The 14,040-nt window shown below is 45.0% G+C and overlaps 1 protein-coding gene across 1 annotated transcript in view; it reads right to left on the bottom strand.

Moving 5' to 3' along the window:
• Positions 1 to 14,040, bottom strand: part of LOC147733125 (pancreatic secretory granule membrane major glycoprotein GP2-like) — a 183,311-nt gene that overhangs the window by 109,077 nt on the left and 60,194 nt on the right. Inside the window, exons 4-5 of the mRNA XM_086955865.1 lie at positions 4,582 to 4,742; positions 2,937 to 3,182 (exon numbers count right to left, since the gene is read on the bottom strand). Coding sequence (XP_086811991.1) covers positions 2,937 to 3,182; positions 4,582 to 4,742 — 407 coding nt within the window. The remainder of the gene's footprint in view (positions 1 to 2,936; positions 3,183 to 4,581; positions 4,743 to 14,040) is intronic.

Genomic DNA, 14,040 nt, shown 5'->3' with positions numbered 1-14,040 from the left:
ACAAATTTAAAAAGAATAGATGGGGGATGAAATACTGAACACATCAAACATTCACCCCAGTCACTGATATGGGTTAAATACATTCTTTTCTTGTTTGCCATGCCATTCCAGTTTGGGCACAGCCATATGCAAACCAGTCTAAACAGTGCTCCCTGGGGGAACAGTCCAACCCGAACTGCCAAACCAGGTCCTCCTTGGACCAGAAACAAGCATCCTGGGACCAGATTTGGGGTATCACCTCTCATGACCAGGCCAATTTGAATCTGGTGGCATAGCCGGCACAGTAGTCAAGTCTGGGCATACCCTTTCCACTTACAGTAACAAATGCAAAAAAGACCAGATGATGGATGGAATGTTGAGCAAATCAAACATTCACCTCCAGTCACAGATGTGGGTTAAATCCATCGTTTTTTTGCTTGCCATGCCATTCCAGTTTGGACACAGCTATATGCAAATCAGTCGTGACCCTGCTCCCCATAGGAACAGTCCAGCCCAAACTGACCACCCAGGTCCAACCTGGACCAGAAACAAGCATCCTTGGACCAGTTTCAGGGATCATCCCTCATCAGCCAGTCTAGTTTGAATCTTGTGGCATAGTGAACACGGGACCGACGTCTGGGCCTATGCTTCCCACTTAGGGTGACAAATGCAAACGCAGCACATCACAGCAAATGAGGGCCCAATTTCTGATCTTGCTTTGGACACATCACTTTAAAGGGCCTCATATTTATCAATTCTATCTAATACTATTGTCTCTTTCCTTCTGTGAAAATTGAAATGATTTGCTCCAACCACTTCTGCCATGGCTTTTTCTATCCTTGCCTGTGATAAGTGAAACTAGGTGATTACTTCTGTTGTTCCTGATAACCCCTAAGGCCCCCACCCGCATGCATACATATAAAGAGAAATAAATATCAGCATTCCTTAGATTCTAATAAGCATAAAAGTCCAACAAAATAACATGTTAATAGTGCCTCTTTTCCTCACTCCTGCAGATTCTTTTCTGTCCCTACTTACTTCATTTGTCACTGTTTATCTCACATCTTTCTCTTCCTCCTTCTTTCACCCTCTAGTGTTTTTCTCTCAAGAGGTAAGGATCAGTTTGTTAAGGAAACATAAGTGCCAGCCCCCAAAAATGAGTGCCAGTGAGCCCCATCTGCATCCACCAGCTCAAATTAACTACTGCTCCTGTAACGACATTTACGTCAGAAGAGGGATGAGTATAACCGGTAGTGTAGCATGCAAGGGGCGACAGGGACGGTTGCTCCGGGTGCAAAATTCTTATGGACACAACATTTTAAAAGATATGGGGAAGGGACTCAGGAAGTGCCAACTGTCCACTGGTTAGGGGGCCAAGTATTTGCCTTGCTCGGGTGCTGTCAACCCACTCTACACTGAGCACAACTAGCTCACTGTGGTTCAAAATGAAGGTCGACCCCTTCAAAATGCATTGAGCCCTCCCCTCAAGACTTCCATATCTCATAGATACCCAGAGAGGATTTACAGGTACTGGGAGGCCCTGTGGGGAAGGGTGATTGAGGGGGAGTTCCATGTCACAAAAGCTATAGGGCCCTGCGTTAAGCTCCTGGGTTCACACCCTTTGATACCTCTTCTGACTGCAGGGTAACCCATCCCTTGTGCAGCCTCTCATGGATAACCTTGTCACAATGACCTTTGCAGGGTTCATACCTCAGCAGGACAAGAGCTAAGAGAAAATCCCCCACAAAAGCTCATCACGGTATTACGGATTTGGGAAATATATTGCTTGTATATCCTGACTATCTTTATGATTATTATAATCGCTGCTTCAGGAATTAAAGGCGTTTTGTCCATCATTGTCTTACATTTGTGTGCTGTATAGGCTTCCTGTAATTTAACAAGGCCAACTTCTTAATTCACTAGGCGGACAGCTATAGAGTGGGACAGTTTAAAGGATACAGCTGGTTACAGATTTACCACAACCAGGGAACTAAAGAGGAGAGTTACACCCACTGCAGTTCATGCATTGGTGTCTGAAATAGGATCACGCTTGGTTACCTTATAATGGTACCCAGAATAGAAGGGGATACCAGACCAGCATGTCTAACTGACATGCCATGGTTAATTTAGGAAAATGAGGCGCTATGGTTCAGTTGGGGAAATGAGGCGCTATGGTTCAGTTGGGGAAATGAGGCGCTATGGTTCAGTTAAGGAAATGAAGCGCTATGGTTCAGTTAGGGCATTACATCCACTTGGCTCTGGTAGACATAAAGGCACCATGGATAAGGAAGAGCATTACAGGAACATGGTTATAGTAGGGACCCGTCAACGCCATGGTTAAGGAAGTTCACTGATGCACCATAGTTATTCAGACCATTGCAACAACAAGATCAGGGTGGGATAATGAGCCACCCTGCTTAAGATGCACCTGAGTGACATGAATGGGGAAGGTCACTGGAGCATCGTGGGCAAGATGGGGTATTGATGAGTTAAACTGGACCACTGAGGCACCTTTGTTTAGATAGGAACTGACAATATGATTATTTGGACTTTTTAATCTCATGCCTAAGGTAGGTACCAAAGTGCCACAGTGGAGGTCAGCCCAAAGGTTATGGCAGAGACTGAGGCTCCATGGTTGTGGTAGTCATTGAGACACCATGATTGCAGTAGTCATTGTGCTCCATGGTCACTGTAAAGATTTAAGGCAGTGTGGTAAGTGTAGGGCCCTGGGCAACTCTGACCTGAACCCACAGTTGACAAGACAACCATTTTTCAGGTTTGCAACAATAAACCTTGCATTTCTTCCCGTCCTGATTAACATAATCTCTGATGAGTGGCTGTAAAATGAGGTCATTGTTTACCTATACTGTGCAAGGCCCACTTAGTTTGAGATTAAAACTTTACTGCATGAAGTGCACTCTTTTGGTTAGTGATAGTAAGCTGAACATATTCCTTACCCATTCTCGATGAGAGAAACTTTGATGGCGCTGTTGGGGTCTGGCGTCGGAGTTGCATAGCAGGTATCCACTCTTAAGACAAAGACATCAGCATCCCCAACTTCTGTGGTCATACCAAAATAGATGGTGGAGCCTATGGACATGTCCTCCTGACCTGAAGTGATGGGGGTGGTGTAGGAAGGGTTGCTGTATGCTGCCATTGTGGTAGAGGCCAGTCCACTGCCACCTGTAGACAGATCTATGGTACTGAAGATCAAAATGAGATATTAAAGAAAACACTCACTATAACTTTTTCACCTACTCATGCTATCACAATGCACACACTCAATCCATTCCACTGAATCTGTGAGATTCCGCAGATTACCACACAGAGCCACCCTTTTCAACAACACCAACTTCACATTCATGCCTTCAACCAAAGCAACTTCCACCCACAAACTTACCGCCAACAAATTGTCAAAGTCATGTTCACTTCCAATACATCACTGCCCTCCTAAGCAGTGAGCATATGTCACCTACCTTCATGCATACAATCCGCAAACAAGCTACCTTTCAAACCACTTGTTGACAGTATCCTTACCTTGGGCCATGTACAATGCTTTTCTGCCTTTGGCTAGATTCACGGTATACAAATACCACATTCATTCACTCCGACACATCAACACTCATGTAGTAAGATTCCCACCCAGCACAATACTACCACTTGCAGAAACTTGACTGAACACAAGACCACCTGACGAAATGCACCTTTGCCTAACCACCACAGACCTGCTCACCACAAAGAAAACTGCCCACATGTAATACAGTGCCAATTTATTTAAATACACCACTACCCCACACTGCATCCCCATCAGGACTACTCAAACACTCAGACATACACCACAGTCACGGTTACATCTCTTCTGACCCCTCCTCATTGTTAGAAGGTATTTCGCCTTCCCTTAGAATATAACAACACCATTCCAAACATGACAAGGAAATTGATTCAAAGGAATCAACAGTGATACATGTGTGAGGATACATGCCATGGATAGAATGTCAAGAGATGAAATAACATGCCTCACTTTACACTGACACACACCTTTCCTTCCAGGGTAGATTGGCCCAATCTGCCATGAGCACCAACTAAGTGACTCTTTCCTGCACTAATCCTTTCAATTGTCTGTGATATCCCCCGGAAATTAACGTCCAGTCATAGTTGACTAAGCCTAGTCTAATACGAAATTGCATGACACAAATGAGGTTTGGGAAGCGCATTCTGTTTTCAGAGGCATACATGTGATTTTTGAAGGTAAAGGTTGTAGGAGACACAGAAGCGAAGTGAGTGAGTCTGGGTGATCTTTGTACACTGTAAGTGTCTTTCAAAGAAGTATAAGGAGGACTGAAAGATCTGTCCACTTTGTATAAGTCAATTAAAGCCGCGTATCAGGATGGAGTGCGATATGATGGCCCTGTACTCTTCTTTCACAGAGCATTAGCAGGACCAAGGGAGATTTCATTGCCCTGTGCCCAAAGGAAGGTCCCAGTTCAAGGACTGGGGGAGATCTGATCCCCTGTACAAGTCTATTAAAATGTTTCTCAACATTTGTTGAGTGAGGGGGAGGGACCACCCAGGCAGTTGGGGAGTGATCATAAACCATCGTACCTTGCCAGAGGTCTCAGGACGGTATCCAGGCTGGTCTTTATGTCCAGAAGGTAAGTGCAGGAGAATGGGAACTCTACTTTACTTCCTGCTACAACTCCTGACGCGTATTTCAAGGGTGGGATATGCAGCATATTCGAGTACGTCACATGGGTGGTGTTGAGCTAGGATAAAACGAACAATATGTGAAAATCAAGGAAATTAGTTTATCACATTATTTCAAAGAATATTGCTGATTTGGACACAGCTACTGACCATAATCCATTCCTCAAAGATCATATTCCAGATTATCTAATAAGAAATTCAAGCACTCATGATACTGAACAGTTTGTAATCTGCTGTCCTTGCCGGGAGGCTTGCATCAACAAGCCTGTGCATTTGCCACAGACAAATCTGGTACTGTGCGGTCATGAGTTTGAATCAAAGAAGGAAGTCTTAGCCTTCCATCTTTAGATGTGAATACATTGAGTACTGCATATTAAGATATAATGACATAGGCTTTTCACATTGCTCAACAACAGTAGAAGTGCGGTGTTTGGCGCTATATAAAAAATAACATGGCTAATTTACAAATTTTTAAAGCAATATGGCACTTGAACTAAATTTGCTGTGCTTCATTGCGAAAAAGAAAAACAACCCGAGCCATATCTACTAAAATTGGTCTGCTCCTGTTGTCCTCCCCTGGACTGTGCTCTTATTAATTTGGAGAGGTGTGGTACAGCGGCCAGGGCAGCCGACTTCGGAGCACAGAGCTCACGGTTCGATCCCCAGTGGCAGCTCAGCTCAGCACCATGTGACTCTGGGCAATAGCTCACTTAATTTCCACAATGGCCTTGAGGCCCGGGAGGGTGAGTAGTTTGCGCTTTACAAATACAGATTTACAGTAAGCTTCCTTGGCAAACAAACAGCCTCGGACCATAGTGCAAATGTGAGCCTGTGCTAGCTGCTGTAGGACTTGTACTGGAAACACACCCTTCCAGCACAGATTCCCATGCCTAGATAAAGTCTGAAGGATCCCTCTCATCGGAAGTATGTGGTGCACTTCAGAACACATGCATGAGGATTTAAAACATTTCCTTTTATTAATGCCTACTAGGGTCAAGTTATTCCAGTCCCACAACATGCCAAATGATTGCTGTCATCAAGCGGAAGCAGACCTGCTTTGTGGCCAATGTCAGTGATAATCAGATGAGACACCTGTTACATTGGAGTCAGGGGGTGTGGGGGTGTTGGGGGAGATCTGCTTGTGGAAGGTGACTCTCTGCTGCTCACCAAGGCCTATTTCGATAAGGTGAACCCCTGTGACTTTACTGGGGGAGGTCTGCTTCTCTGATCCATATTACATTAATAAGCACCCCTGTGATAGTGCTGAGTGAGGTATATATCTGTCAAAATATGACAGTTTGCATGGCTGGTGGAGGAGACTGGAGAACCTTGAAAATGCATGAGGCATAAATACCTTCATCAACTTTGATCAGACAAACAATTGAAGTGAGTGATCATGCCATACATTTTTTTAAAATAGAAAATAGAGTCAGCTTATGAATTTGCAGCACAGTTTATGCTTTTAATTACAAATACAGAGGTTTTAAAAGGGCACTAATGAAATATACTTTTGCGGTGTGCAGGCAAGCCTTGCCTAACCTGAGCGGTGTTTGGACCCAATTCCCCCAAAACTTTTAAAAGAATTGGCAAAATAGGCCATTTTTCAATAAGATGTCTCCTAAACGTTGGCTAAAGAGGTGTATTTCAGGCAGTTACGAAAATCTTATTATGCAAGGTCATTTGGACTATTGTTTTTCAAAATGCTTTTACCATTTTTCATCACTTAATTTTATGATTAATCTCACACTGAGTAGATTCACAGTCATATCTGATAACAGAATTTATAAGAAAGGGACAGAGTGAATCAAAGTAATGCAAATGCCACAATCACAGGAAAGCTATGGTAATATTACCGACACACACAACATTGCAATTGGGCAGCTGCACAGAGACCATAGGATGAGACAGCAGACAGACTACACCTGATAAGGGCATAGACAGAAATAGTGACAATGCAATATAAGCTTTTTTTAAATTGCTGATGAAATTCCTCCATTCAGTATGGAGTCCTTTTTACCCGTTCCAGTAGCGCAACATACACACACACACACACACACACCCCTACACACACACACACACAGAGCCACACACACACACACACACACACACACACACACACACACACACACACACACACACACACACACACACACACAGAGCCACACACATGCACACAGAGCCACACTGAAAAGAGGAACAGTTGGTACCTCATTTATTAGTGACCAGTCCTGACAGCTCCCAGGCAGCAACTGCCAAACTCCTGACGTTCTGTGTTGCACGCAGGAAACATGGATGTAGAGAGATTCTAATGAGACACAACAGGAGATCCCAACACACCTCCCTTCCCACAACCAAATAGAAAAGATTGAAAGAAGAGAAAAAAAAATCAACACAAGAAATTAAGAAAAGAAAGAAGATGGAAACAAGCAATAAAGAAATCAATACAACAAGAAAAATATCAATACATGGCATAATCTTGAGACTTAGCTGGCATAGATCTCGTCCTAAAAGAAGATCTTTTGTGGGCAGGAAAGAATGGCTGATCACTCCTGTTGGAAGGAATAGCGTTACAGGAAGAACAACTGGCACGAGAAGATGAGTCAAGAGTGGCACGAGAAGATGAGTCAACACAGACACCAATCTTCCCAACCACATACACAATTTTGGATTGAGGGAACCAAGGAAATGGCACACTTATTCCACACCTGAGGAGCTGGTGATGGATAATCGAACCCAACTGGTATCGCGGGAAATGTAGGACTTTCTTAGGGAACATGCACACACACACACACAGAGCCACACACTTCCAGTCCAGGCAAGAGCCCAGAGCAAGGACGCTCGTGTATAAAACACCAACAGTGAAAGACTGCTGCATTTTCCAAGATGGCCACCTGCAACAAAGTGTCTGTTTCTGCTTCAAATGCCAGGGGATCCCCAACCTCCACCCATTCTCGTATCCACAACCTCCTCTTGCCCCTGTGACATGTCTGATCCTAGCCCCAGGAGGGGTGGGGGTACCCCATCACAACCCAGCTGTGAAAATCATGGACAACGCAGCCATGGGCTGTGAATTGGCTGCTTTCCTCCCACACCTCCGGCACATGCAATCGTAACAAACCCCGGCCAGCACCCTGCTCTGCCCCAAACCTCCTCCTGTCTACATCTCCCCAGGTCACATCATGAGACCCAAGTAGGTTAGTGCATCTGTACAAGGACTGGGGGGAGGAACGCCGATAGGAGGCGAAAATCCAAATTCGCCCCACACTGTCCCATTCAGCCGAAAAATTGACCTGCTCCTTGCGTTCCAAGCTGCCACCCCTACATGTGCCTCACAGGTCACCTCAGTTCTATGAGTTGCACTACTTGTGAATGTGTCCTAGCCCTTGAACCCGTCTGAATATGCAATTGGTGGAAAACGGCACCAGATTCTGCTCCTAAATGTTGTGCCTCACCTACCTTGATCCCAGGAAAGAAGGTTACTCACAAAGCATCTGCTCCCAGGTGTGCGCCCGATAACCGAAACTATCCGAACTGGCAAAACAACGAAAACACAGGTTGATTCTGCTCTTTCAAAAACAACTGCCCAGGAATATGTCTGGGTGTGTGTTCAAACCCCGGATCTGTCCGAATGTGCAAGATGAATAAAAAGAGCCCGATGCTGCTGATTTGCAAACAACACCCCTCCCTTCTTTGCTGTACCCTCCTGTACCCAACACACATTTTGTCATCTAATTGTGTGTGTGTGCCCGAACCACGAAACTCTCCGAATGTGCCGGGTGAACAAAGGGAGCCCTATTCTGTTATTTTAAAGGCAGATTTCCTTCCTACTCGCATGCACTCTCCTGCCGCATATCTGCATCTGGGGTGTGTGCTCAAATCCAGAAACCACCAGAAACCGCAAGATGAACAAACGGAGCCCGATTCCACTCTTTAAAAGATAACCGCTTCCGCTCATGTGTCACCCCAATGCCCTTTAACTCAGCAAAATGTTAATCTCTCCTGTGCCGCATATCTGCCTCTGATGTGTGTGCCTGAACCCCGGAATTATCCGAGTGACGAACGAACGGAGACCGAGTTTGCTCTTTAAAAGCCCATGCTCCTGTACAGTACCCTCCTTCCCCTCCAACTCAACAAGATGTTCCTCTCTACGAGTGCCACATATCTGCATCTGGGGTGTGTGCTCGATCGCGAAAGCACTCAAACTCCCACGACGATAACTGCCTTCCTTCTTGTTCTGTACCCTCCTGCTCCCCTTTAACTCAGCATATCTGCATCAGGGGTGTGCGATCTAACCCTGAAACTATCCAAATGACGAACTAACAGCCGTTTCTGCTCTTTTAAAGAAAATCCCCTCCCTCCTAACCAGTACCCTCCTGCCCTTTCAGGCCACCAAGATGTTACTCTGTACGCTGCCACCTAAGTGCATCTGGTGAACCCAAGTACACCCGTCTCAGTAAAACGAAGAACGATTCTGCTCTTTAAAAGAAAACTCCCTTGCTCCTGTACAGTACCCTCCATCCCCTCCAACCCAACAAGATGTCACTCTCCTCGAGTTCCGCATATCTGCATTTCGGGTGTGCGTTCCAAGATAATCGCCCTTTCCATGCCTTTCAAGCCAGCAAGATGTTACTCTGTACGCGTTCCGCATATTTGTATCTGGGCTTTGTGCTCGAACTCAGAATCCATGAGAATCCTCAAGACGAACTAACGGAGCCCGATTCTGCTCTTTTAAAGATAACCGCTGCCCTTTCCATAGCGTGTACCAGTAGTAGTGAATAGTGGGCACCGGCACTCATTGTTGGGGACCGGAACTTATTTTTGTTATCAGATTTTGACGCAGAACAAGAGGGAGAAAGTCAACGAGGAGGAAAGACAGGTGAAGAGATAGAAGGGAAAACAATGACAAAGGGAGGACGCGGGATGAAAAAACATGCAAGAGAGAACTAAAGGAAGAGAGAGGTGGATGAAGGAGGGGTGAGGAAGAAGTGAGACCGGGCTAGGGTAGCATCCAATAATCTGCAGCATCGGGGGCGGACTCCTAAGTAAAACGTTTGCCCCAGCACTTACAATTTTACAAATTGAGCACTGTCTTGCCACCCTACCACTGCCCCTTTCCAAGAATGTTATTCTTTAAGAGTGACACACATCTGCATTTGGGGTGTTTGCTAAAAACCCAAAGTACCGACAAGACGGTAGAACCAGCATGCAGTCCGATGCAGGTGGCAGTTACTCCCTAGGCATGCCATGTGCTGGGTGTTTCTGAACCCCGAAACCCCGACATTGCCCGAGTTTACAGGGACTGACCTTAGCTCGCACACTCCACCTACACGCCGAGAGTACAGCATGGCATGGTCTGTCGGTGCGATTGAGCACCCCCCACACACACACACCCAGCTGCTAGTATGCAGGAAGGGCACATTGGCTCTGACCCTTCCAACCTCCGACCACCCTTCGATACCCCTTCCACCCACCCATCCGTCTTGTACTGCCCTTTTGTCAGCCCCAAACAAGGATCCCAAAGCCGGAGTATGTCAAGCATCAGGAGTACACTATGGCCGTAGTACATGAGTGATCCTGAACCTTCCAAAACTGTCCAGATCTGCAGGAGGGGAAGGGGGGTCTTAACGTTGCCTTGCTATATATATCCTCCCCGCCTCCCTGTTGCACACACCCGTCCGCCCGTATAGCGCAAATGGACAGTCGCACACTAAGATTGTGGCATGGCCGTCATTGATCTGCGAAGGTCCCACTCCACGAAATCATCCAATTTACCAGGATTTACAAATTTTGTGTCACTCTGACCCACCGGTTCCAAATTCAAGCCCTCGGCGCCAACTGTACTGCAGCGGTCTTCCACGAGTGCAAGGGGAGCTGAAACGGTTTGACATGGCACAGCGACCCTGGACAGCAAAGAGTGGAGTTCGCAGGAGACCCCGAGTGGGTTTTCCCCGTCGTTTCAACGGGGGAGCTGGGCATTCTAGAAGGCACCCCGTGGCCAGTTTGAACATTGTTACAATATTTGGTCAAAGGAAAAGAACATAGAAACATCATTTGCAAAGAGGAAGAGTTCTCATTGGCAATCGCTTCCCCCAGAAACACTCCTAAAAGAGCTTACAGTACAAAGGTAAATACATCCTGCAGAGAACCGGTCCCCGTGTTCTGTATCGCCCCCTCCCAGGGTAGGACACAAACCTAGCAGTGTGCGAGTATATTCCACTATAACGACTCCTGGGGTGTGTTGCTGGGATCAGCATAAACGATAAACGGGGTGAAACCTGCCCTGCACCCTGGCTGCCTCCTCGCCCCTATGCCCACCCCTGTCAGACCTCTTCCTGCTGTTACACGACCTGCTGTTCTGTAACACTCAGCCGGCAGCAGTCTAAACCCGGCAGAGCAGACACGGGGGAAAATGGATGCTCCTAAACCGCAATTCCTGGGAAAACACATCGAGTCAAAGCCCTTCTCCTGCCCTAAGAGTACCAGTCCGCCTGTCCTGTACCCACATCACCCGCGGCACCCGTGATTATACCAAAATGAAAGAAATAGATTTTTTTACTATTTCTTTCATTTTAGTATAATCGCAGCACCTGCGCTTTACTTGTACTATTTTAAAAGTAAAGTGTGGGTGCCGTGATTATACCAAAATGAAAGAAATAGAAAAAACATCTACTTCTTTCATGTTGGTATAATCGCGGCACCCGCGCTTTACTTTTAAAATGTTACAAGTAAAGCGCGGGTGCCGCGATTATACCAAAATGTAAGAAATAGATATTTTTTCTATTTCTTTCATTTTGGTATAATTGCGGCACCCAAGCTTTACTTGTAACAATTTCTCTTTTAGAGCCGTCCCACTTGACGGACTGCCCTGCTGGCGTAAAAGGTTTCTTATCTTCTTTATGGGGTGAAACAGATGGCCCCATAAAGAAGATAAGAAACCTTTTACCACAGCAGTAAGTCAAGGAAGCCAGTCCAAGTGGGACGACTTCCAAAGTGAAAAGAGTATCTCACTAACACCTCTTTTCCAAAGGCTGGCCACCGTTTAGCATGAACGGTGACACCAGCCAATGGAAAAGAGGGGCGGGGCTTAACCTCGCTAGTAAAACTTACTCTAACTCATTAAATCTCGCCAGAGAGACTGCTCATGTGCGCAGCCTACGCTAACCGAGACCTAAAAACAACATAAAATAGTTTCCAAGGTGCCACAAGTCTCATGAGCAGATAAACAAGACTATTTTCAAAAGCAGAGTGAAGATGGGAACAGTGGCCTACCAGGGGAAAACATACATGCCTACCAATGCTTAATTTGTAAAAGAATCAGTTTTGAAGTTCTGGTGCCCATAGTTTTTTTTCAGAAGCCTGCGGCTGGAGCTATCGAAGATCAGTGCGCCAGACATCAACGCTGCGTAGACCTGATTTCACAACATACTTCTTTAATCCTCTCCTCGATGCTCCATGTCTCTTTGTCTCAGTCTTGAAGGTTTTTCCATCCCTGCTTTCACACTTTATAATTATAACTGTTTTTCCATCTTTCTCTACCCCCTTCTAAATAACTTTGGTGTATTTCTCTTTCTTGCACTGGATCAAAAGTTTGTGGAGGAAAAATATGTGCTAGTCCTAAAAAAATGAGTGCCAATGGGCCACGCCTTTAAATGCCGGTCCAAATTAAGCACAGTCGCCTACTGGACAAATGCCAAATTCACGGAGCGAGGAAACAAGGCTCTCATGCTGTGGTTCTTAAACTGTGGTGAAGGAACCCCATGGGGATCCATAACAACTACTTAAGGTTTGGACGACCGTTTAGAAAACTTAAATATTAACAGATTAAGAAAGGCTATACAGATGAAAACAAATGTGAACATTTTAAAATGTAATTGTTCTGTAAATGTGAAATATTTTGTCATTGGAGACTAAAAAGTGAGGGCTTAAGTCACAAAGGTAAACTTACACTTTTGTATTATTCACAAACTATGAGTTAATAGCAAGTTTACGACTGCAGAGACTCTGCCGTCAGGACAGAGACCTATCTTTTATGTGTTCAGTTCTACACTCTGACTGCGAAAACTGTAAGTTTACCTTTGTGAATTTGGCCCTAGGTTGGTCTCTGCATCTTTATTAGAGGAAGCAGTGCAAGTACAATAAACCAAATCTACTTTTGACAATTGGTGGCCTTAATTTGTAGCAAATAGGTGGGCACCCAGCACCTAAGAGAGAAAAAGAGTAAGCGTTTGGATTTAGAGAAAGGAATCTGTAAACAAAAAGAGAAAACAATTAATTGTTGATCCAGTAATCTAGCTCTGTACCAGTGCTTAAATTGAGCAGATAATTACAGGTTGGGGCCCACCGCACTTATTTGTGGGGACAGAATCCATTTTACCTCATCAGATATTTGCAGAGAGCAAAAGAGGGAAAAAGACACAAAGGAGAAAGCAGGAGAATATTGAAATAAACTGTCACAAAGGGGGAAATCAGGAAGCTGCATGAGTAGGATATAGCACCAGGGAGTATCTAGTAATGGATTAAAGAACCACTGAATTTGCAGCCTTTTTATTCGGCGTGCTGATATTTAATAGTACGTGCTGAGGGCTTCTGGGAAGGACTTTGGGCACCAGCACTCATTGGTTTACAAATTATGCACTACTCTTTACACTCAACTTCAACCACACAAGGGTGCTGATAAATGAGCATCTTAAAGAACTTGTGTTGCAGATGGCAATGAAGTGCTTATATATAACAGCAGCGCCCCACCTGGAACATGGTGATTTGCAATGGATTATGTAATGGGATTAAATGGTAATCGCATGATATGGGGTTATTGGTTGAAGGGGGGGGGGCATAGAAGCCACACATTGGCAACATCTACAATCCTTTTAGAGTGAACCACAAAAGTTACTAAAGTAACTTGAGCTCAACCCTCTGGTAGCTTGGCACAAAATTAATTTAGATGCACTGTGTTAAGTATTTAAGCATCAGTGTTAGACCTGGACAAAGGTGGATGGGACTCTCAATCCAGTATGTGTTAATGATCCGGGTGACATGGAGTCCTTAAAGAAGTATCGGTGGCGTATCTTGCAAAAGAAGCGGTGCAATTCCATACGGACGTTAAAGTTGTTAGCATGAGCTGTAGGCACAATAGATAAACCTTTGCAGAGGATGTTATTCTCTTCCTCAGTCAGGGTGTACGATGATATATTCACCACCGGTTTCTGTCTTTCTTCTACCATCTGTATACCATCAACAGTACCTGATCTACTGTGATTTGCTGTATTACATGGCTGTGTAACAAACTATGTGAATATTTCCACTTGTCGTACTATTTGGCTATGAAATGTTATGCCAAATGAATAGTAAAATTGTGTA

This window comes from Lissotriton vulgaris, chromosome 2_1 (genome assembly GCF_964263255.1).
Source record: "Lissotriton vulgaris chromosome 2_1, aLisVul1.2, whole genome shotgun sequence".
NCBI lineage: Eukaryota > Metazoa > Chordata > Amphibia > Caudata > Salamandridae > Lissotriton > Lissotriton vulgaris.
The sequence above is the reverse complement of the archived record's forward strand: the minus strand, read 5'-3'. Positions and strand labels throughout refer to the sequence as shown.